Here is a 27,513-nt window from a genome sequence, read left to right as displayed (position 1 = left end):
CAGAATATCAAGTTGTATGAATATACGTCAGTCCAGTATCTGTCCATTATGACGCAGCGTATCACAGTTGCATGTATGTAACAAAATCCAGTTGAAGTCTCCATTCTGCTAAGTCATTCCTGTTTCGTTTACCTGATACACTGACTGATTATGAGTCTAACCATCTCACAGTGATCAGTCTGATTCATGGACTGATTACATAATCGTCCATAACAAGTTTCGCACATTTGTTTAGTGGACAGATAATCAGCTACTCTATTCTGTTATGTCTAAACTTGGGTCACATGAAGCTGAAAAAATGGACTGGTTGCCGTTAATACTGTGAGCGTCAGTAAATCGGTCCAATATTTCTCCACCTTCACAAATCATTCCCTTACAACCGACAGTCTTTACTGAGAAGAACATACACAGACTAGTAATAATCAACAGACAGACAGACAAGAAGAAAAGCAGGCCAGTAAAGCCCTGCACATGTTCACCTTTTCCAGCTGTTGACCGGACTGAGAGGAGGTGGACAGACTTCGTTCCAAGTCCGCCACACGCTGCCGAGAGGCTTTTAGTCGACCACTCAGCTCCTCGATCTCCTCTGGGAAAGGGAAGAAAAGAAAGTCAATCAATAAAAGAATATACTCCATGTTTGGTCATACATATACTTACCATGTCAAACTGATGCAAACTAGGCCTATTGGTTTGCTCTGCTTGGCCAAATTTCGCGTGGCTAACGGTGAAAAGACGACCCGTCTTGCCCGGTCCGCTCTTAGCCAATCAAACGCCTCTAAAAGCTATAAGCGCTGAATCCTTCCTTTGACCAAGGCTCTCCACGCCATCTTGTCAGGTTTACGCTCTGTCTTGTCTTACGCTTTTTTGGGCTATTAAGCGTATTCATTTGGCCTTATTTTGCTGCATGCGGCTTGTGTTTATTGTATTCTTACATTCTGTATACTCCATTCGACTCGGCCCCCTTCAATTGCTCGTTTTTCTCTACCTCTAAGTCGATCCTGTCTTTCCTTTCTCTGCTGGGGATCAGATTTCTTCTTCTTCTTCTTTTTCTGCGTTCGTGGGCTGCAACTCCCACGTTCACTCGTATGCACACGAGTGGGCTTTTACGTGTATGACCGTTTTTACCCCGCCATGTAGGCAGCCATACTCCGTTTTCGGGGGTGTGCATGCTGGGTATGTTCTTGTTTCCATAACCCACCGAACGCTGACATGGATAACAGGATCTTTAACATGCGTATTTGATCTTCTGCTTGCATATACACACGAAGGGGGTTCAGGCACTAGCAGGTCTGCACATGTTGACCTGGGAGATCGTAAAAATCTCCACCTTTTACCCACCAGGCGCCGTCACCGTGATTCGAACCCGGGATCCCCAGATTGACAGTCCAACGCTTTAACCACTCGGCTACTGCGCCCGTCGGGATCAGATTTCAATACGTTAGTTAACCAAGAAAATAAGTCAAAAGTTGGGAGCATCATCCAATAAATCAATTACTCAACAAAAGCAAGAGAAGCAAAAAAGGTTTTTAACTTACTGTACATGAAGATAAATCTGTTCACATATCATTCATCCGATAACGAAAGATAATGAAGGACACTACCTTACAAAAACAAAACTGCCATCATACATGGTTTATCTGGCTGAGCCAAGCCTAAGTCTGGGTATCCACCTTCGTACTGCGTCAGCCACATGAACTGTCCAACAGAGCAAAGCTACTGGCTACATTTCACACCAGTCACTACATTACGTCTGTCTTGATGTAGTGACTACATTATGTCTGTCCTGTTGTGTTACAGCCCTACATCAATGTTCATGATGTAGTGACTACATTACATCTGTCTTGTTGTGCGTTACAGTCCTACATGAATGTTCATGACACAGTCGTTACATTATGTCTGTCTTGTTGTGTTATAGCCCTATATCAAAGTTCATGACGCAGTCATTACATTACGTCTCAGTCTTGCTGTGTATTATAGCCCTACATCAATGTTCATGATGCAGTCATTACGATGTTCATGACATAGTGACTACATTACATCTGTCTTGTTGTGTTACAGCCCTACAGTGTCTTTGCTTATTTGTTATTTTCTCTTTCACTGTCTGTCTGACTGACTGACCTATTCTCTGGTCAGCGATTCGCTGGGACTGCCCCACTTGTGACTGCAGTTCTGTCTTCTCCGCCACCAGGATTCCTATCGTCTGTATGTGGACCTGTACACACATCATCAATGATTCCTATCGTCTGTATGTGGACCTGTACACACATCATCAATCATCAATGATTCCTATCGTCTGTATGTGGACCTGTACACACATCATCAATCATCAAGGATTCCTATCATCTGTATGTGGACCTGTACACACATCATCAATCATCAAGGATTCCTATCGTCTGTATGTGGACCTGTACACACATCATCAATCATCAATGATTCCTATCGTCTGTATGTGGACCTGTACACACATCATCAATCATCAAGGATTCCTATCGTCTGTATGTGGACCTGTACACACATCATCAATCATCAATGATTCCTATCGTCTGTATGTGGACCTGTACACACACCATGAATGATCAATGATTCCTATTGTCTGTATGTGGACCTGTACACACACCATGAATGATCAATGATTCCTATCATCTGTATGTGGACCTGTACACACATCATCAATCATCAATGATTCCTATTGTCTGTATGTGGACCTGTACACACATCATCAATGATTCCTATCGTCTGTATGTGGACCTGTACACACATCATCAATCATCAATGATTCCTATCGTCTGTATGTGGACCTGTACACACATCATCAATCATCAAGGATTCCTATCGTCTGTATGTGGACCTGTACACACATCATGAATGATTCCTATCGTCTGTATGTGGACCTGTACACACATCATCAATCATCAAGGATTCCTATCGTCTGTATGTGGACCTGTACACACACCATGAATGATTCCTATCGTCTGTATGTGGACCTGTACACACATCATCAATGATTCCTATGGTCTGTATGTGGACCTGTACACACATCATCAATCATCAATGATTCCTATCGTCTGTATGTGGACCTGTACACACACCATGAATGATCAATGATTCCTATCGTCTGTATGTGGACCTGTACACACATCATGAATGATCAATGAATCATAGGGATCCTTATATAGTGCCTACCCACTGTCGGAGACCAAGCTCTAAGCGCTTTACAGACCAGAAAGTCCAACGCTTTAACCACTCGGCTATTGCACCTGTCACGACATCATTACAGTATATTTATGAACCTGTTCACACATCATGACACTATGGGAATCTGTACAACAGACACACACACACACACAACACACACACACACACTGGCCAATTACCTGGAGCGGTCTTTTGAGAGAAGATCTTGTACCTGTCATTTACACACACACACACTCACACACACACACAGACACACACTCACACACACTGGCCAGTTACCTGGAGCTGTTCTTTGAGAGAGGCAACGTCCTTCTTGTACCTGTCGTTCAGACTGCCGCGCTCTGTCTGTAGTTGGTCCTGCACGGTCTGCACCTGTTCCCTCTGACACACAGCACACATGGTGGGATAGTGGGATCACACCTCACACAGCACACATGATGGGATAGTGGGATCACACAGCACACACACAGATCTTGATAGGAATACCTGGACCACACCTCACACGCACAACCACACCAGGTTTGTCTGCTGCAGTCTCAGCACTGGCAGACCACAAGGAACTATCAATGTTAGGTCGCCAGGAGGCCACACACCGGAAGAGATGCTGCACTGAAAGTCGTTTTGGTGGTGTTCCGCAGTGCCTGTTCTGATTCAACACCTAGCAAGCCCGCTGCTCACAGCTACAATCACTTTATTGCCAAGACAAAGTGCATAAGCATCCCCCTATTAATAACTAACACTTTTACAACACTGCCGCATAAGCCAAGACCTAAGACGCATTTCACTATCACTTCACTTTCATTTCCTCCAACCCTTCCCCCCCCCCCCCCCCTCTCTCTCACACACACACATGCACGCACGCACACACCCACACAACTAGTTGAAAGAGGCAGTGAGAGTTGGCTTACCAGCTGTTGATTCTGTGTGTTGAGTTGTTCACTGGCCTGAGAATGTTTCTCTAATAACGCTGCTAGATCTCTGTTTCGACTCTGAAAATCACAAAGTCTATACATATACAAACGTGGCAACAACCTGAAAATCCATGAATAAATCAGTCAATATAACAAACAAATGTGGAAGTGTTACTGTTAAGCAGGTAATGAATTGTCAGTCAATGCCCTTGCTCTGATCTGGCCATGACTCGTTGGTGATATTATACCCAAAAATAAAAACAAAATAACCAACACAATAATAACAACAACAACAACAATAATAATAACAATAATAACAACCTCCCCCGCCCCAAAAAAACATGGAGACTATGTGCATGTCTGTGTGTGTGTGTGTGTGCGTGTGTGCGTGTGTGTGTGTGTGTGTGTGTGTGTTCACAACAAATAAACATGATTCTGATTTATACACAAACAGATAAATAAATACATGCAGAAACACAAACACACATGCGCCCGCACACACACACACACACACAAACCAAACACTCACACAAACCTTTAATTCTTCCAAAGTGGAGTTCTCTGATTCATCAGATATACCAGGGTCGTCTGCCGACTGTCAACACACACATACACACATTAAAACAAAACACAGGCAAAGTAAATAAAAACCATTAACCTACAGAAAAAGACCTTGGCTGTGATGCAATGAACACTATGTCAGCAGTGGACAAGAGACAGAAATCCTGGTGAGACATACAAGGACAGGACAGCAGTGGACAAGAGACAGAAATCCTGGTGAGACATACAAGGACAGGACAGCAGTGGACAAGAGACAGAAATCCTGGTGAGACATACAAGGAAAGGACAGCAGTGGACAAGAGACAGAAATCCTGGTGAGACATACAAGGACAGGACAGCAGTGGACAAGAGACAGAAATCCTGGTGAGACATACAAGGAAAGGGCAACTGACACCACAACTTGTGTACTAGAATGCGAACATTTGCACTTGGGCAAACCCAAATCCATCAGCATACTACTGTAAAATCCAGACTAATTTTATCAACACTTTAACATTTTCCTACTTGGACAATTCACACAAAAACTCCAAAATGCTTGTTAAACATGTGATAGAAACATATATGGGGGCATTCCAAATAGCGGACCAAATAGTTTATTATAAATTAGTTAATTACATCCATAAACCATTAAATGAGACATTAATTTTTTTTCAAATCAATAGAATTACGGCAAAAAGATTGTGTCAAACTGCATCAATTGATCCAACTGCCAAATTATGCTTTTCTTCTGACAGTGAGAATTTTTTTTTGTCATGAAAGTTCTGTGCAGGAGTGTGAACATTCCCACATAACATCCAGTCAAACCTTCTAACAAGCATATGCATACTCATATATATATATTTGCACACAAAAAACATGTGCATGCACACACACACACACACAAATATGAATACTCACATATATGTCTGCACATTAAAACAGATGTGTTAACACACACACACACACACACACAGACGTCAACAAACACATGTTGAGAAGCAAAGCACAAACCTCAGCCAACAAGCCATTCAGCTGCTGTGAAAGCTGTTGTAGACTTTCCGTGGAGGCAGTGGTCCTGTAACAGAAAGGCCACAACTCAAAGCCCGAAAACGGAGTATGGCTGCCTACATGGCGGGGTAAAAACGGTCATACATGTAAAAGCCCACTCGTGTATATACGAGTGAACGTGGGAGTTGCAGCCCACGAACAAAGAAGAAGAAGAAGAAGAAAGCCCACAACAGTTCACACTACAGACATCCATGTACTGACGGCTCAAAGTTGTCAGCATCGAAACGACCAACACAGTTCACACTACAGGCACCCGTGTACTGACAGCTCAAAGTTGTCAGAATCTAAATGACCAATAAAGTTCACACTACAGGCATCCATGTACTGACAGCTCAAAGTTGTCAGCATCGAAACGACCAACACAGTTCACACTACAGACATCAGTGTACTGACGGCTCAAAGTTGTCAGCATCGAAACGACCAACACAGTTCACACTACAGGCACCCGTGTACTGACAGCTCAAAGTTGTCAGAATCTAAACGACCAACACAGTTCACACTACAGACATCCGTGTACTGACGGCTCAAAGCAGTCAGCATCTAAACGACCAACACAGTTCACACTACAGACATCCGTGTACTGACGGCTCAAAGTTGTCAGAATCTAAACGACCAACACAGTTCACACTACAGACATCCGTGTACTGACGGCTCAAAGTTGTCAGAATCTAAACGACCAACACAGTTCACACTACAGACATCCGTGTACTGGCAGCTCAAAGATGTCAGCATCTAAACGACCAACACAGTTCACACTACAGACATCCGTGTACTGACGGCTCAAAGTTGTCAGCATCGAAACGACCAACACAGTTCACACTACAGACATCCATGTACTGACAGCTCAAAGTTGTCAGCATCTAAACGACCAACACAGTTCACACTACAGACATCCATGTACTGACGGCTCAAGTTGTCAGAATCTAAACGACCAAGAAAGTTCACACTACAGGCATCCGTGTACTGACGGCTCAAAGTTGTCAGCATCGAAACGACCAACACAGTTTACACTACAGGCACCCGTGTACTGACAGCTCAAAGTTGTCAGAATCTAAACGACCAACACAGTTCACACTACAGACATCCGTGTACTGACGGCTCAAAGTTGTCAGCATCTAAACGACCAACACAGTTCACACTACAGACATCCGTGTACTGATGGCTCAAGTTGTCAGAATCTAAACGACCAATAAAGTTCACACTACAGGCATCCGTGTACTGACGGCTCAAAGTTGTCAGCATCGAAACGACCAACACAGTTCACACTACAGGCATCCGTGTACTGACAGCTCAAAGTTGTCAGAATCTAAACGACCAACACAGTTCACACTACAGACATCCGTGTACTGACAGCTCAAAGTTGTCAGCATCTAAACGACCAACACAGTTCACACTACAGACATCCGTGTACTGACAGCTCAAAGTTGTCAGCATCTAAACGACCAACACATATCTCTCTCACACCATCAACAAAAGAAACCATATCATCCCTTTCACTATGTCAGCTCCATCTACTATGTTACTATACTTCTATACCACATCTCCATTCACTATGGTACTCTACCTCCATCCACCACTGTACCATACCTCCATCCACCACTGTACCATACCTCCATTCACTATGGTACTCTACCTCCATTCACTATGGTACTCTACCTCCATCCACCACTGTACCATACCTCCATTCACTATGGTACTCTACCTCCATCCACCACTGTACCATACCTCCATTCACTATGGTACTCTACCTCCATCCACCACTGTACCATACCTCTATTCACTATGGTACTATACTCCATCCACCACTGTACCATACCTCCATTCACTATGGTACTATACTCCATTCACCACTGTACCATACCTCCATTCACTATGGTACTCTACCTCCATCCACCACTGTACCATACCTCCATTCACTATGGTACTCTACCTCCATCCACCACTGTACCATACCTCCATTCACCACTGTACCATACCTCCATTCACTATGGTACTCTACCTCCATCCACCACTGTACCATACCTCCATTCACTATGGTACTCTACCTCCATTCACCACTGTACCATACCTCCATTCACTATGATACTCTACCTCCATCCACCACTGTACCATACCTCCATCCACCACTGTACCATACCTCCATCCACTATGGTACTCTACCTCCATCCACCACTGTACCATACCTCCATTCACCACTGTACCATACCTCCATCCACCACTGTACCATACCTCCATCCACCACTGTACCGTACCTCCATTCAGTGTGATCTTGTGCTGGCTCCTCACGGCTGTTGTTTCTGGCACCGTCCAACACCTCCCCCTTCCTGCTGACCGCTCGGCCTCTGCTGCCCGTTTCCCCACTTGTCTGTAACACAGCACAACATGGGACGTGTACATCACACGTGTTTTCTTTTTCACTGACGACACAGCACAACACACAGTGTGTATACTTATTCTTTCTCTTTCAGTATTTATAGTGATGTACAACAGTGAACACAACAGTATGGGTTGTGACGTACACACCACTGTGGACTTTCTTTCATGGCCCCTGCACCCGCACCCCCCTCCCGCAGTCATCCTCTTTTCTCTCACCCCCTGTGCACACTCTCTTCACCGCCAGCATTCTCAACCACCTGTTCCGGTACACCTGCACTGTCAACCACCTGTTCAGGTACACTTGCACCCTCACCCACCTGTTCAGGTACACCTACACTCTTGAGTCTCTCATCTGTTCAGGTACACCTACACTCTCACCAACCTGCACAGTACACCTGCACCGTCACCCACCTGTTCAGGTACACCTGCACTCTCACCTACCTGTTCAAATACACATGCCCTCTCACCCACCTGTTCAGGTACACCCACACTCTCAGGTACACCTGCACTCTCACCCACTTGTTCAGGTACACCTGCACTCTCACCCACTTGTTCAGGTACACCTGCACTCTCACCCACCTGTTCAGGTACAGGGGAAATGCTGCGACGGGAGTCGTGCTCCTCACAGTCTTGGGACCCCCCTGACTTGTTGGAGCGAGCGGAGGGGGCTGGGGACCGGCTGGGTGTGCGTCCTGACCTCTGCTGGAACTGCTTCAGCTGCAAAACACCACACACTGCATGCCAGCCGCACTGCCGCCGGGTGGGAACATGGATCAGACCACATGCGGCGTCATCACCGCTTTGTCAACACACTGTGTGTGTGTGTGTGTGTGTGTGTGTGTGTGTGTGTGTGTGTGTGTGTGTGTGTGTCTGTGTGTGTGTGTGTGTGTGTGTGTGTGTAACATGGCATGGTCAAGATGACAGTCAGGTCCACAACACTCACGTCAGTGTGTATGATCAGGGTTCCAATTCAGCAGGTGCCCGTGTGCAAATGCTACAAGAAGCTGGCTCGGGCACGCAAATTTTCTGTGGAGAGTGCCCAGCTGGCACTCAGAAATTGATAGAGGTGAAAGAAAATTATATAAGACACATCAAGAAAGCAAGCTCGAATGCGGTCGATTGAAATGTAAAGTGTCGTCTGCTGCAGCTCACTTTGCGGAGCAGCACCTGGGCGCATGCGCGATCAGATGGTGACATATATGGCGCTTTAGTGACAAACAATGTTTCCCATCTTCAATGTTAACTCACTCAGTACGGCCAGTCCTCTCTTCTCCTCTACACAGACCCCTCAGATGTCCAGTGGGTGTCTGAATGACCCAACCTTTAGCTTCCGTCGTCAGAATTGTAGTATTCTTTGTCAACATTCACCTCTTCACTATAAGAGCCTTCCGCTTGCAATATTTTGATGATGGTAATTGGGCTGAAATGCTGTTAACGTCGTCTCTTTCGCCGTTCGTATGGAGAGAGTTAAAAGAAAGACTCCCAAAACAGAGACGAAGGCTCAGGATGACAAGAAGAATACACAGCAGGAGTAGGAATCAAAGCGCCAGCGCGTGTACAATGAAGCCTGGCAGAAAGACTTTCCTTGGCACATTTTATTTCATCTTATTATGCTGGCACCCAAAACCACAACTGGGCACTCAAATGTTTTGTCCACAGTGCTTGACTGGCGCTCAAACAAAAAGGTTAAATCTGAACCCTGATGAGAGTCACGAGAGTGTGTGAACGACAGTAACTTCGATGTGAATGACAGATATATCAGTGTGAATGACAGTCACATCAGAGTCTGTGCGATTGACAGTCATGTCAGTGTGAATGACAGTCACATCAGAGTCAGTGTGAATGACAGTCACATCAGAGTCAGTGTGAATGACAGTCACATCAGAGTCAGTGTGATTGACAGTCATGTCAGTGTGAATGACAGTCACATCAGAGTCAGTGTGAATGACAGTCATGTCAGTGTGAATGACAGTCACATCAGAGTCAGTGTGAATGACAGTCATGTCAGAGTCAGTGTGAATGACAGTCACATCAGAGTCAGTGTGATTGACAATCATGTCAGTGTGAATGACAGTCACATCAGAGTCAGTGTGAATGACAGTCATGTCAGTGTGAATGACAGTCACATCAGAGTCAGTGTGAATGACAGTCATGTCAGAGTCAGTGTGAATGACAGTCACGTCAGAGTCAGACACGTCAGAGTCAGTGTGAATGACAGACACGTCAGAGTCAGACACGTCAGAGTCAGTGTGAATGACAATCACGTCAGAGTCAGACACATCAGAGTCAGTGTGATGACAGTCATGTCAGAGTCAGTGTGAATGACAGTCACATCATTTCAGTGTGAATGACAGTCAGTCTCAGTGTGAATGACAGTGTCAGTGTAAATGACAGTCAGTCTCAGTGTGAATGACAGTGTCAGTGTAAATGACTAAAGTCACATCAGAGTAAGTGTGAATGACAGTCACGTCAGTGTGCATGAGAATTATGTCAACTGAACACATCCATCACATCAGTGTGAATGACAGTCATGTCAGTGTATATCAGAATTATGTCAACTGAACACAGCCATCACGTCAGTGTGAATGACAGTCAGGTCAGTGTGTTGTGTCAGTGTGAATGACAATGATCAATGTCAGCGTGAATACAATCATGTTAACAGCACACAGTCATAACGTCTGTGTGAATGACAGGTCAACATCACATGAAATCACATTATGACCAACATCAGAAAAGAACAGGGTTCACATTTGTTGAACACAGAGAATCACACGGCCCAGTGCACATGCACTGAACAGAAATGATCGCCAAAGTGCACATTCACCGAACAGCAAGCATCACAGAATGACAGTGCACAGAATCACTGGTCAATATATCATAATGCAAGCACTGATAAAGAAACATCAGGCAGAAGACTCGTTTACCTCAACTAACTTACTTTGTTTTTGCTTACTTGGGCTTGTTTTCCTCCAGTATCATATTCCTCTATCTCTGTGCCTGTCTGTCTGTATGGATCTCAATCTATACACAGTGCAATCTCTTTACAGCAGTAAAGCTTACAGTGGTACTTGTTTACAGCAGTAAAGTTTTCAGTACAATCTGTTAACATCAGCAAAGTTTACAGTTCTATCTGTTAACATCAGCAAAGTTTACAGTTCTATCTGTTAACATCAGCAAAGTTTACAGTTCTATCTGTTAACATCAGCAAAGTTTACAGTTCTACCTGTTTACAGCAGCAAAGTTTTCAAAACAATCTGTTAACTCTATCTGTTAACATCAGCAAAGTTTACAGTTCAACTTGGTTACAGCAGCAAAGTTTTCAAAACAATCTGTTAACTCTATCTGTTAACATCAGCAAAGTTTACAGTTCAACCTGGTTACAGCAGCAAAGTTTTCAAAACAATCTGTTAACTCTATCTGTTAACATCAGCAAAGTTTACAGTTCAACCTGTTTACAGCAGCAATGCTAAAAACACAGTTTAGAGCAGTAAAGCTTGCAGCGCAGCACTACATTAGTACATGTACACAACCAGAGAAGAGAACAACATTACTAAATGATTATTATCTTTACGTAACCAAAACATGAACAATTCTCAGCTTTACTGCGTGACATCGAGTGAAAGGTTTAACACACATGATCACAGGTATCACCAATTCATGGAATGAAGAAAGAATCAAAACTATTTAATTACACTCAATAATTACAATGCTCTTTTCACTTGAAATAAACATTCACTTTGACAGAACACTAGGAGCACACAAAACAAGTCTGTGACCTCCCACCCCTCGTCCTTGCGACCATATATGGCCATATACATCTAAACAGCCAATGAGAAAGGCAGAGAAAGACGCAGAGCCCAGGGGGAGAGGGGAGGAGTGAACTGTGAAGCAGAGTGGACTGTGAAGCAGAGTGGACTGTGAAGCAGAGTGGACTGTGAAGCAGAGTGGACTGTGAAGCAGGGTGGACTGTGAAGCAGAGTGGACTGTGAAGCAGAGTGATGCCCAAGTTACACAATGAAAAACACGGAGCATTGCCAGGAAAAAAGGCCTACACAGTTCTGTGTGTACTATGTGCTCTGTGTGGGATTGTGTCACTGAATTTCATTGTTGTGCTGTGTTGTGCTGCTGTATTGTACTGCATTATCATAATTCCTGGCCTAACAATATCTATCAAAATTGGGCATATCTCTCAGGGGACAGTACACCACTGTGGAGGACGAACCCCCCCCCCCCCCTCACCCCCCTCCTCCCCTCCACACCGCTTCTTCCTATTTGCAAATCTATGTACCGGTAATCATTTAACTCTTTCACTGTCACGTTCCTGTGTGAAAATGCTCCCCAGTGCCAAATATTTTGGATACAACGCTCTCAGTCCGTTCATGTCAAAGCGATACAATGCACTTGTTCACTTCAAACTTGACCAAGAGGCAAAGGTTATTCATTGTTTCATTGGTGAGCTTAGAATAATATGACCCCTCAATGTCGACTTACGTTTCCTGTGACAGTGCACTGTCACGTCAACTAAGGTCGCCTATGGTGGTGAAAGAGTCAACTATCAGAGGATTTTTGGACAATTTTGCCAAAGACAACCCCTCTGTTGCCATGGGTTCTTTTACATTTATTAAGTTCATGCTCTGTTTAAACCTGGGTTTATTGTCTCATCCAAATAACTAGCACCCAGACCAGTGGAGTGGGGAGTCAAAATCCCGGATCGTACATGAGACTCAAACTCATGGACACTCGCTTCTTGGACACGTTACCGCTAGGCCACTACTGCTACTACTTCATCCATGTTGTGTGTGGGAATGTACTTGAAGACCACTTGACTTGGTGGAGACTGACAAGAGGATGGATTATTTACATCCCTGTTGAACCCATGGAGAATGACTTCCTACTCTTTGTCAAGCGCTTTGACACTTGGCCAACCCTCCACAAGAAAAAGAAACTCGGTCCACACTATGGAACTGTTTGCCATTTTCACCCCCAGCGCTGAACAGACTGAGATGGGTCTGAACCCAGGTCACAATAACTCAAACAGAATGTACAACACATGGGTTCTTTCTGTCTTCCCTTGCCTTTCTCAGAATACAATATACTTTTTTCCCCCACTTGAAAACGTACACAAACAACTTTTACAAGTTTCTCTCATCAAGTTTCTCAATGACAATCAAAACATGATGACCACAAATCTACCAGTGTACTTTCCTTAACAACAAAACACGCTTGACCGGCAAACAAAACCAAGCCAAAACAAGCACCGACTTCAATGGAATGAAGGCCGCAATTCAGGGCCACTTCAAAACAAGCCCAGTGCAGGACACGTGCCTCAGGGCACCAGGATGAAGTGGTGGTCAGGTGGGTTATGGGCGGACTGGGGAGGGGGGTGGGTGTGTGGAGGGGGTGGGGAGAGTGCATTATGTGAATTATACATGTATGCACACACACATTTCCCAAGCACTGGGAGGTGCAGAGTGTAAATACACACAAATAACTTTACTTCCGTCAAATCTATTTGGGTTTGTCCTGTACTAAGGAATTAGAGAAAACAAAGGAAAGCCTGAAGCATCACTCACTGTTCCCAACACACACAGCTAGAATCAATACCAGCACGGCACATCAAAGAAAGCCAGCCAACAGTCAAAGCAAGCCAGTCTCCATTTTCTCTCGCTGCAAAGCTTTGCACAGTACATTCCACCCACACAGAACAGTGCAGTCCACCCACACAGAACAGTGCATTACACCCACTTAGAACAGTGTTATCAATCCATCAACAGTACAATCCATTCACAAACAGTAAAACATCCACAAACAGTACAGTCCACCCAAATAAAACAGTACATTCCACCCACAGAAAACAGTACATTCTAGCCACACAGAACAGTGCAATCCACCCACAGAAAACAGTACATTCTAGCCACACAGAACAGTGCAATCCACCAACAAAGAACAGTACATTCCACCCACACAGAACAGTACATTCCACCCACACAGAACAGTACATTCCACCCACACAGAACAGTACATTCCACCCACACAGAAAAGTACATTCCACCCACACAGAACAGTACAGTCCACCCGCACAGAACAGTACAACCCACCCACACAGAACAGTACATTCCACCCACACAGAACAGTACATTCCACACACAGAACAGTACAACCCACCCACACAGAACAGTACATTCCACACACAGAACAGTACAACCCACCCACACAGAACAGTACATTCCACCCACACAGAACAGTACAATCCACCCACACAGAACAGTACATTCCACACACAGAACAGTACATTCCACACACAGAACAGTACAACCCACCCACACAGAACAGTACATTCCACACACAGAACAGTACAACCCACCCACACAGAACAGTACAACCCACTCACACAGAACAGCACAACCCACTCACACAGAACAGTACATTCCATCCACCCGAACAGAACAGTACATTCCACCTACACAAAACAGTACATTCCACCTACACAGAACAGTACATTCCACCTACACAGAACAGTACATTCCACCCACACAGAACAGTACATTCCACCCACAGAAAATAGTACACTCTAGCCACACAGAACAGTGCAATCCACCCACACAGAACAGTACAAACCACCCACACAGAACAGTACAAACCACCCAACAGTACAAACCACAGAACAGTACATTCCACACACAGAACAGTACAACCCGCCCACACAGAACAGTACAATACATCCTCACAGAACAGTACATTCCACCCACACAGAACAGTACATTCCACCCACACAGAACAGTACAATCCACCCACACAGAACAGTACAACCCACCCACACAGAACAGTACAACCCACCCACACAGAACTGTGCAATCCACCCACACAGAACAGTGCAATCCACCCACAGAAAATAGTACATTCTAGCCACACAGAACAGTACATTCCACCCACAGAAAATAGTACACTCTAGCCACACAGAACAGTGCAATCCACCCACACAGAACTGTGCAATCCACCCACACAGAACAGTGCAATCCACCCACACAGAACAGTACATGCCACCCACACAGAACAGTGCAACCCACCCACACAGAACAGTACACGCCACCCACACAGAACAGTACACGCCACACAGAACAGTACATTCCACCCACACAGAACAGTACATTCCACCCACACAGAACAGTACATTCCACCCACACAGAACAGTACAACCCACCCACACAGAACAGTACATTCCACCCACACAGAACAGTACAATCCACCCACACAGAACAGTACATTCCACCCACAGAAAATAGTACACTCTAGCCACACAGAACAGTGCAATCCACCCACACAGAACTGTGCAATCCACCCACACAGAACAGTGCAATCCACCCACACAGAACAGTACATGCCACCCACACAGAACAGTGCAACCCACCCACACAGAACAGTACACGCCACCCACACAGAACAGTACACGCCACACAGAACAGTACAATCCACCCACACAGAACAGTACATTCCACCCACACAGAACAGTACATTCCACCCACACAGAACAGTACAATCCACCCACACAGAACAGTACAATCCACCCACACAGAACAGTACAACCCACCCACACAGAACAGTACAACCCACCCACACAGAACAGTACATTCCACCCACACAGAACAGTACAATCCACCCACACAGAACAGTACATTCCACCCACACAGAACAGTACAACCCACCCACACAGAACAGTACATTCCACCCACACAGAACAGTACAACCCACCCACACAGAACAGTGCAATCCACCCACACAGAACAGTACAATCCACCCACCCACACAGTACAATCCACCCACACAGAACAGTGCAATCCACCCACACAGAACAGTGCAGTTCCACCCACACAGAACAGTGCAATCCACCCACACAGAACAGTGCAATCCACCCACACAGAACAGTGCAATCCACCCACACAGAACAGTGCAATCCACCCACACAGAACAGTGCAATCCACCCACACAGAACAGTGCAGTTCCACCCACACAGAAACAGGACACCAGTGAGGAAGGATTTCCTTTGTCTCCCCTCTGGCCAACACTTCCTCCTCTTCATCTTTGTGTCCACAATACTGGATCTTCTGTTCTTCAATGTCAATAGGCTTGTATTTATTCTATTTTATATAAAAAAAAATTATCATTATCAAGTTCATGATGAATTCTGTTCTATCTGATATTCATAATACTATATTTTCTGGTCTGACTTTTGTTCATGCTAATATAACCATCCACTATGACCATACCAGTATATGTTTTGTTTAAGACACTGTTTTGGTGAAATAGAGCATTATCACATTATCCTACTGCAATATAACTGACTAATTATATTATTATCCTATCAAACTTACTGGTTTATATACCCAGTTCAGGACAATACGTTTAAATGTTTCCAGTATTCTGACTTTCCAACTATCAGCAGTCCAAACACACCAACTAAGCAAAAACTAGCAGCAAAGCAGGAGACCCCTCAAATTATCCTGCATTGTGTTCAGCTCTAAATTAAATGACCCCCCCCCCCCACACACCCCCTCCCAAGTTGTTTCTCCATGCACATTCTATGTCTTGACGTAAGACCATCCCCAGGATAAGTTGCACCTTCAATGACAAAAGGATTCGTTATTCTCTGGATTACCGTAGGATGTACAATCCATGCAAATGAAAGTAACCAAGGCTTAAGACATTAGAGAAATGAATGGTGCTCTTCACATTACACAACTGAAAAGAACTTTGGCTTCAGACCTGACAAATTGAGTATTATATTTATAAATGCTGCTGTTCATATTACACAAATGACAGAACTGATGCTTCAGACCTTACAGAAATTACTTCAGATAACATATTATGCACTGAAAAGAACTAATGCTTCAGACCTCACAGAAATGAATGCTGCTGTTCACATTACTTCAGATTACAAAAATATTACACACTGATAAGAACTAAGGCTTCAGACCTGACAGAATATTATGAATGTTGTTGAACACATTACACAACTGCATTACACAACTCAATAGAACTAATTACCTGGGCTTCAGACCTTACAGATGTGAATACTGCTGTAAAGAACTAAGGTTGTGCCAATGCATGCAAACAGTGAACTGACAATGACAACAATTTCTGTTGTGTGCTATCATTTTTAATTTTCTGTTCTTGTCATTCTGATCTTGTCTCAGTCTTATCACTTGACAAGTGTTGGTTGGTTGTTTTTTGGGTTTTTTTTTTTATTGTGCCCCATTTCAGTTTTGAATGGTAGTTTCTCAAGAAAGGAAACAGCAAAAGGTCAGATGTAACATCACATGGTCAGAGTTCAAAGCCAGCTTACAGGATTGCTCAGTTGAGAACCAAACCCAGCACCCTATGCTGATATGGGCTGATGGTTCGATTCAATATCATTACTTTAATGCACAGATCTGTTCAGTTTCATGCAAGGTTCTGTTATCATTTACCCATTTGCCAGGTTTTTAGAGCACGATGCTATTTAACTTCATGGCCTCTTTAAAAACTATAAAATAAACTGCACTGATTTCTTTATAAACAAGCCAAATTGCTAAATGCACTGTCTAAATAAAACAACTACTCCTATCCTTTAGTGTTAATGTCTGCATCCAACTCCTAACAATATTTTGGACACCTAAAATCTGCAGAGTATTGAACTTTGGATTAATGTTTGTGCGGGGAGGGGGAGGGTTGGTGGGAAACATAATCCAGCGTGACACTGACAGACCAGAGCATTTCATCAAAAAAGCAGATGGGGTGCTGTGTAGAAAACAAAACAAACAATAACAAAAAAAAAGTGTTAAAAAGAAGTGCATGCATGAGAATGTCATATACTTGGGTGTTTTTATTTCTAATTTAATCAAAAAGTAAAACAAAGTTTCAAAGATAATTTGATAAGTTAATGTGCACCTTATGTTCATAATCATGGATACATACAATGAAAAATACAGGGCATGAATGCCAGTGTAAATATTGTTAGGAAAATGGATGATGTATGAAGGCTTTCTGCAAATTCAAATTATGGCAGGTTTGCTTTGCTTTTTTTTTTTTTTTTGCTTTTTTAATTTTTTATATACTTGGTATCAATGTATCCAGATATGGTGAATGTAGCAGGAGGGATGAATGGGAAAAATTAGAATCTCAGATTTTTTACTTTCTTTATAAATTATTCTAAATATTCATGATATTTGCTGATATGCAAAATCTTATGTTGTGGGAATATGGAAGCCCATCAACAAGCCTTGTGGGCACACATCTGAATTCCCATCATACTTAATTGATAAAGATGTCATGCATGGTACAGTATAGTATGGACTGGAATGGTATGGTATGGTGCAATATATGGTATTGTTATTCAATTCAGTTCAGAAGACTATTGGCAGCTTCTAGAAATTAAATGGTATGGTATGGTATGGTACTGTATGGTAAGGCTGAAGCATGAATGATCAAAGAATGTATACAAGTATATTCCAGCAAATGAGAACAAGAATACATAACTAAATCTAATTTGTGAAACTGATAGTGTTCTTCTTGGCAGTGGTGTATGTTTCGTATATTCGTTATAATGAAGCTGCAGTCATGAATAAAAAAGAAGATCATATCATTTTACAAAAGTTTACATGGATTCATGCAAGTCTACAAAAGTCACTGGGGTTTTTGGTGTTTATTTTATATTTTATTTTTATTATATTTTTTTTAACAAGCTACAGTGCACTGATCAATAAAACACGTCTGGTTATCGGTTATCAATCAGAGGTGGAGCAAAACGGAAATCCATTCCTCGGATATGACAGGAAACAGGAAAGTCAAATGGGATATAAAAAAAATTGTCAGCAACTTACAAGCAGTTGCCAAGTTGGTTAGTGTAAAGTTGATTAACACTCAGATGTCTGAAGTGTAAAGTTGCCAAGTATCCACTCCACCAATTGAGAAATGGCAGTCATTACAACACCTACAACAGTCACATCACTTCAATTTAGCTTCTATTTATGAATCGAAAACTTGTCAGTTCGTGTTACATTTAATATTTCACATAATACAGCTCACTGTTAAAAGACAAACTGTGGGTTAGTAACACGCCCCAAAACAATCAGGAATTTGCTGTCTGCTACGATCAAAGTTTGGAACCGTATTTTACATTATAGTGGCAGCCTACAAACACAAATTTCAAATAAGATTTTATAAGTGATGAATCTGAAGAAACATATATACATTCAACCAAACTCTGGAGATACTGCGAGTGAAGACAGAGTTCTACTTACCCTCTTCTTTGCAGCTGCTATCTTGTCCTTCTTCGTGGAGTCGGCCATTTTCGGCTTTTATGCGTGCGCATGTTGACACGCAAACGGAAGTTATCGACGCGGACAACAGTTTCGCATAAAATTTGATGCATGTAAATTATTTTCTTTCTTTTTCTTTTATACCGCATGATTTCGCCAATTTGATACTTTTCGAATACGAATACGAATCCTTTGATGGCAGATTAATTGTAATATCAATAGAGTAGGTGATTTAGTTTACACAAGAGGAATGATGGGTCCATTTGTACCCTATCCGGAATGTTCCCCGGGCACATTTTTCATGTTTCAGTCGACAGAGATCATAACAAATGCTTTTACGTTCAGCACATCGTGGAATAAAGATGAGGATCAGGATAAATATGTTTCACTGACCAGTCGTAGTTATCGTCACATCTGAGTAGGGAGAGCGCATGAAATGAAAGATCCAATGGGATCATTTATATATATATATATATATATATATATATATATATATATATATATATATATATATTACACACACACACACACACACACACACACACCCATATAATAGATACACACACCCATGTATATGGTGTCTTTGATGCTTTGAATTGGTAAAATCGTAGAATGCCGGTGGTACAAGTAAAAAGTAGAAAGCAAAAAGAAAAGGAAGAAAAGCTGCAGTGAAGTGAGGAATGCAGCTACCTGTAGAAAACTGCAGGTGGCCGCTGTGAATGCTGCAATGGTACCTCCACTGATGATTTCTTCTTCCGCCTGGTTCCATTTACTGACTCATTCTTAAGAAGAACGAATGCTCAATGGAATCAGTAGCATCAGATTTAATGTTCTTGAGCGCTCTTCTTTCCAATAAGTTTTCAGTTTTTGTAGTCCCTGTATGTTTGCAGGTGCCAGGCATAGAAGTGTGCACCTGTGTCTTTTTATTTCTCCCTAAATAAATAAATAAATTGTGTTATTATGAAGTGCTGTCTGTGTAAGGTCTGTTATTGTTGATGATAAAGTATCTTGTTACTGTATGTGTGTGTCTTTTTATTCCTCCCTTGAATTGTGTTATCATGAAGTGCTGTCTGAGTAAGGTCTGTTAATGTTGGTTATCGATAAAGCATTTATTATGAAGTGCTGTCTGTGTAACGTCTTTTATTGTTGATGATAACGTATCTTGTTACTCCTCTCTTCATTCACTACCTGTTTCCGAAGGAACTGAATACATGTTTTCTGCCCTCACTACCACTCTCACCTCCTTGGAGTGTGGAATATTCCCTATTGTGGAACAAACTGCCAGATAAACTGTGATATTCTGTCTCGCTAAATTCTAAACCTGCAGAGAAAATGCGCCTTTTCCAATGACAGTAATTTTCCAGTACTGGTGGTGTTATGATCCGGTTCCGAATGCATGTTTTATTGTATGGAAGCTGTTTGCCGTTTGTGTATTGCAGGGTGCTTCTGAGTGACTGAGCATTTGCGCGTGCGTGTTGCAGTGATGTGTTCTTAAAGGTGTCGTGGGTGGGTCAAGGATTGTTGAATGGAGGTACTGTGCGCCAGTGTATTCTGACAAATGCTTCTCTTTGTGTGGGTTGGATGGGAGGGGAGGGGTGGTGTAATAATGGAGAGAGGAGGGGAAGAACAAAATGTAAAACATTTTCAGCAGAATTTGTGGAAAAAAACATATGTAAATGTCAATTATCATCATCATTATTAACAATGTGTGTGTGTATGTGTGTGTGTGCGTGTATGTGTGTGTGTGTGTGTGTGTGTGTGTGTGTGTGTGTGTAAGACAGAGAAACAAATGCTAGCTTATTTAGTCTTTTGTACAACAATGTGTACTCATCTGTAATTTTGCTTGTCAGTACAGCAACATGTATGATCTATGTCTTTGCAATGTACGTCCAGTGTACACACAATGATTATGGAGCATCTGAGCATTCCTGTGGTTTTTGTATGAGCATGTGTGCACAATGTGAGTTATGGTACGCCAATTTATTTAGCTAAATATATTACTCAAAATGCGTTTTATCCATGTGGGGTTTTGGGAAAGGAGACTACTTTGACTATTGAGCATGAGTGCTTGGCATAGGTCTGGGTCATCACGAAACTAGAAAGGAATCAAGCTAGCCTATAGGTGATTATCAAGACTGTCAGTGTGCAATACTCACATCATTCTGATTCAGTGTGTTATAATCACATCATTCTGATTCAGTGTGTTATAATCACATCATTCTGATTCAGTGTGTTATACTCACATCAGTCTGATTCAGTGTGTTATACTCACATCAGTCTGATTCAGTGTGTCATACTCACATCAGTCAGATTCAGTGTGATATATTCACATCATTCTGATTCAGTGTGTTATACTCAAATCATTCTGATTCAATGTGTTATACTTTTCACATCATCTGATTCAGTGTGTTATACTTTTCACATCAGTCTGATTCAGTGTGTTATACTCACATCAGTCTGATTCAGTGTGTTATACTTTTCACATCATCTGATTCAGTGTGTTATACTTTTCACATCAGTCTGATTCAGTGTGTTATACTTTTCACATCATTCTGATTCAGTGTGTTATACTCACATCATTCTGATTCAGTGTGTTATAATTCACATCAGTCTGATTCGGTGTGTTATAATTCACATCAGTCTGATTCGGTGTGTTATAATTCACATCATTCTGATTCAGTGTGTTATACTCACATCATTCTGATTCAATGTGTTATACTTTTCACATCATCTGATTCAGTGTGTTATACTTTTCACATCAGTCTGATTCAGTGTGTTATACTCACATCAGTCTGATTCAGTGTGTTATACTTTTCACATCAGTCTGATTCAGTGTGTTATACTCACATCTGTCTGATTCAGTGTGTTATACTTTTCACATCATTCTGATTCAGTGTGTTATACTCACATCATTCTGATTCAGTGTGTTATACTTTTCACATCATTCTGATTCAGTGTGTTATACTTTTCACATCAGTCTGATTCAGTGTGTTATACTCACATCAGTGTGGTTTACTGTTTGCTGTAATACTCACATTCCACTCACTCAGATTCAGTGTAATACATAAATCTGATACAGTGTGGGTCATACATGTATCCAATCTTAATCCCAGTACGTCTGTGTGTACCTACTGGTATCAACCACACCCAGTCAAAACCTAGGATGTATTTGTACGGTACACATTTCTTACCCAACACACAACGTCACGGCAATCTGACACACAACAATTTCACTCAAACCTTTAATGCACTTCAACCACAGCAAGTTTGAACATGAACCTTCTGTGTATTTCCATAGGGACCCTAGCCTCTCCATAATGTGTTCCAGCCCGTCCCGTATCAAAACAAACCTACACAGCATTATCACATTCAGGTGAAGCAATCACTCCACTTTGCCTTGATGTTACATGAAATAAACACGATCTCTAACAACGATGATCCATTCAGTTTGTGCTTCCTAGACTCACCCCTTTGGCATAAACTGGGGTTCCAGATCAGACAGTCTGACAGCAAATACACTTGAAAAATAAAAGATAAAAAAATAAGTAAGAAATTCTGATATTAGCCAAATTATCAGAAAGTATATCTGATGGCAAACAAATCAGACCAGCAATGTGTACTGACAATGCGTGATAACTATACACTGTGTGATGACCAACATGACAGAAAGTCTCGTATCGTTATTCTTCACAGATTTATAATACACTTCACCCCCTTCTGCTGTTCTGCTGATCACAGTCAGACACGACTGACTATCAAACAGACATATAATGATATATCAACCCAGTCTGATGGAAAAGCCAAGTCTGATTAGAAAGTGGTCATCAAGTCAATATGCCACAGCAATGAAGACACATCTTCCTCACGGAACTATTCATGATACACAGATGACCTGATAAACCCACACCACAAATTCAGGATCATATTTTCCAATGAAAAATTAAAAAAAAACATACTCTGTTTTATGACTGTGATAATCTTACTGTGAGTGCTGAAAGCCATAAATCTACTCTAATCTTTTTTCACTGTAATTATCTTGTGAGTGCTCAAAGCAATGAATCTATTCCAATCCATCACAATAATTATCTTCCTGTGAGTGCTCAAAGCAATGAACCCACTCTTATCTATATCAGTAATTATCTTCCGTGAGAGCTCAAAGCAACGGATCCACTCTTTTCTCATGACTATGACTTTCTATGTGAATACTCAAACAGTTTACCCACACTTTTTTTTCCATTGATTTTTTAATGGTCATGATTATTCATGTGAGTGCTCAAACAAAGAGTATAGTGGCACCATGCTAATACAAAATCTATTGCAGGGAGTTCAAAGTAATAAGCCTCCATCTTTCTGACCAACATGATAATTTTCTGTGATGAGTGTGAAAACAAACAGTATGAATCCACACTTCTGGTATTGAACAACACAGCACAAATTAACTCTGCCCCCCTATGTGAATACTAAGAACCTTCTACAAATCCATACACTGTGAACAGTCATAATTTCCTCTTTGTGAAATGCTGAAAATAATGAATCAAGATATCTTTATATTCATATCTTTCTTTCCGTGAAGCTCTCAAAGCAAACATTCAACACAATTACTATCTACATGCCCATTATGTGTGAACTTCTCAAAGCAATCGATCGCTCAACACAGAACTTTACATTACCATAATCATAATGTGAACTTCTCAAAGCAATCAATCATCACAAAATTTTACACGAACAAAACACATAGTGTGAACTTCACAAAGAATCAAAGCAATCATTCAACACAATTACATAAGTTAACCATCATCAATTTAATGTTAAGTTCTCAACTCAACCACTCATCACAATTACAATAATACAATGTGAACTTCTCAAAGCACGCAAGCAATCATCTCACACTGGTTACAGACGTGCACATCACCATAAGATGTCAAAGTGGTCATTCGACTTAGCCCTTGAAACATAAACAAGAATCCTAATAACTTGGTTCAGTTGTTATCACAACATCTGTATGTGTACTTTTCACAGGATTAAAACCTCACCAATGTCTGTGTGTAATCCCCTCAGGATTAAATCCTCACCAATGTCAGTATGTAATCCCCTCAGGATTAAATCCTCACTACTGTCAGTATGCAATCCCCTCAGGATTAAATCCTCACCAATGTCAGCATATAATCCCCTCAGGATTAAATCCTCACCAATGTCAGTATGTAATCCCTTCAGGATTAAATCCTCACCAATGTCAGTATGTAATCCCCTCAGGATTAAATCCTCACTACTGTCAGTATGCAATCCCCTCAGGATTAAATCCTCACCAATGTCAGTATGTAATCCCTTCAGGATTAAATCCTCACCAATGTCAGAGAGCAATTCTCACAGGATTAAATCCTCATCAATGTCAAAGTCAGTATGTAATTCGCTCAAGATTAAATCCTCATCAATGTCAAGGTCAGTATGTAATTCGCTCAGGATTAAATCCTCATCAATCTCATATATAGTCCCCACAGGATCAAATCCTCATCAGTGTCATGGTCAGTATGTAATTCCCTCAGGATTAAATCCTCATCAATGCCAGTATGTAATCCCCACTGGATTAAGTCATCATCAATGTCAGAATATAATCCCCTCAGGATTAAATCCTCATCAAATGTCAGTGATGTCATCCTCACATCATTAAATCCTCAATGTCAGTGTGAAATCAGCAACAGGATCAAATCCTCATCAATGTTAGTATATATAATCCTCACAGCATTAAATCCCTCAATGCCGGTGTGTAATCCCCGGAGGATTCAATCCACATCAGTGTCAGTGTATAGTGTCCACAGGATTAGGTAGGTCTTCAGTGTGGGTACATAATCCCCATACCACCCATCAGATCAAAAAGTATGTACATTCACATAGTATTATCTACATACATCACATTGCAAATAAATCATGTTCAACACCAGTCAGACATTGTATCATGTACACAAATAACACACCCACCAATGGCAGCCTGTTTCCTCATGACAATTCTTATGACGACGCATATATACACACACACACACACACACATATATATATATATATATATCCATACTGACCATGTGTCAATTACTTGGCCTTACAATGACCAATGTTGCCAAATGACCAAGTCAACCAACATCCAGCCATGTCACTATGTCAGTCACACATCCAGCCATGTCACTATGTCAGTCACACATCCAGCCATGTCACTATGTCAGTCACACATCCATGTCACTATGTCAGTCACACAACCATGTCACTATGTCAGTCACACATCCATGTCACTATGTCAGTAACACATCCAGCCATGTCACAATGTCAGTCACACATCCAGCCATGTCACTATGTCAGTCACACATCCATGTCACTATGTCAGTCACACATCCAGCCATGTCACTATGTCAGTCACACATCCAGCCATGTCACTATGTCAGTCACACATCCATGTCACTATGTCAGTCACACATCCAGTCATGTCACTATGTCAGTCACACATCCAGCCATGTCATTATGCCAGTCACACATCCAGCCATGTCACTATGTCAGTCACACATCCAGCCATGTCACTATGCCAGTCACACATCCAGCCATGTCACTATGTCAGTCACACATCCAGTCATGTCACTATGTCAGTCACACATCCAGCCATGTCACTATGTCAGTCACACATCCAGTCATGTCACTATGTCAGTCACACATCCAGCCATGTCACTATGTCAGTCACACATCCAGCCATGTCACTATGTCAGTCACACATCCATGTCACTATGTCAGTCACACATCCAGCCATGTCACTATATCAGTCACACATCCATGTCACTATGTCAGTCACACATCCAGTCATGTCACTATGTCAGTCACACAACCATGTCACTATGTCAGTCACACATCCAGCCATGTCACTGTGTCAGTCACACATCCATGTCACTATGTCAGTCACACAACCATGTCACTATGTCAGTCACACATCCAGCCATGTCACTATGTCAGTCATACATCCAGCCATGTCACTATGTCAGTCACACATCCAGCCATGTCACTATGTCAGTCACACATCCAGCCATGTCACTATGTCAGTCACACATCCAGCCATGTCACTATGTCAGTCACACATCCAGTCATGTCACTATGTCAGTCACACATCCAGCCATGTCACTATGTCAGTCACACATCCATGTCACTATGTCAGTCACACATCCAGCCATGTCACTATGTCAGTCACACATCCATGTCACTATGTCAGTCACACATCCAGTCATGTCACTATGTCAGTCACACATCCAGCCATGTCCTTGTATTCCCCACACAGTCACCATGTATTCCCCACACAGTCACCATGTATTCCCCACACAGTCACCATGTATTCCCCACACAGTCACCATGTATTCCCCACACAGTCACCATGTATTCCCCACACAGTCACCATGTATTCCCCACACAGTCATCATGTACTCCCCACACAGTCATCATGTACTCCCCACACAGTCACCATGTATTCCCCACACAGTCTCCATGTATTCCCCACACAGTCATCATGTATTCCCCACACAGTCATCATGTACTCCCCACACAGTCTCCATGTATTCCCCACACAGTCTCCATGTATTCCCCACACAGTCACCATGTATTCCCCACACAGTCACACAGTCACCATGTATTCACCACACAGTCACCATGTATTCCCCACACAGTCACCATGTATTCACCACGTGTTCACAGGGAGCCTGACGTCTCCTGGTCAGCAGGACAACAACAGTGTAACGATGACCTCCACAGCCTGGCCACCTTACCAAAGCCCTCGCTGTTCCACCAGTCACTATCAGACACCAGAGAAGAACGAGTGGAGAGCTGGGTGAGGAGCGTGTTGGGGTGCACATGGGGAGGGTGGAGGGTGAGGGGGGAGGGAGGCTTGAAGGGAGGGGGGTGGTGGTAGTGGAGTTGTGCCAAAGTCCCTGATGTTTTCATCACCACATCAGTCACCACAGGACACCAGAGAAGATGGGAAGAGGTGTAGTCAGGTGTGTGTGTGTGGGGGGGGGGGGGGCGGGGGGGAGGGGGGTATTCCGAAAGTCCCTGATGCTCCACGAGTCACTGCTAGAGGAGAATAAGGGTGAGGGGCGTGGCAGGAGGGG

At 42.6% G+C, this 27,513-nt stretch overlaps 1 protein-coding gene across 3 annotated transcripts in view; it reads right to left on the bottom strand.

Moving 5' to 3' along the window:
- The window catches only part of LOC143289723 (golgin subfamily A member 2-like), a 49,857-nt gene extending 30,438 nt beyond the window's left edge, over positions 1-19,419 (bottom strand). For all 3 annotated transcript variants that reach the window (XR_013056267.1, XM_076598796.1, XM_076598797.1), the window contains exons 1-9: positions 19,367-19,419; positions 8,670-8,807; positions 7,967-8,079; positions 5,658-5,721; positions 4,642-4,701; positions 4,104-4,184; positions 3,475-3,576; positions 2,119-2,212; positions 480-586 (exon numbers count right to left, since the gene is read on the bottom strand). Coding sequence is in view for 2 of the 3 variants with exons in the window: in XM_076598796.1 (XP_076454911.1) it covers positions 480-586; positions 2,119-2,212; positions 3,475-3,576; positions 4,104-4,184; positions 4,642-4,701; positions 5,658-5,721; positions 7,967-8,079; positions 8,670-8,807; positions 19,367-19,414 (807 nt within the window). In the remaining variant the exon portion in view is untranslated. The remainder of the gene's footprint in view (positions 1-479; positions 587-2,118; positions 2,213-3,474; positions 3,577-4,103; positions 4,185-4,641; positions 4,702-5,657; positions 5,722-7,966; positions 8,080-8,669; positions 8,808-19,366) is intronic.
- Between the last annotated feature and the right edge of the window lie 8,094 nt (positions 19,420-27,513).

Source organism: Babylonia areolata, chromosome 14 (assembly GCF_041734735.1).
Source record: "Babylonia areolata isolate BAREFJ2019XMU chromosome 14, ASM4173473v1, whole genome shotgun sequence".
Taxonomy (NCBI): domain Eukaryota; kingdom Metazoa; phylum Mollusca; class Gastropoda; order Neogastropoda; family Buccinidae; genus Babylonia; species Babylonia areolata.
The sequence above is the reverse complement of the archived record's forward strand: the minus strand, read 5'-3'. Positions and strand labels throughout refer to the sequence as shown.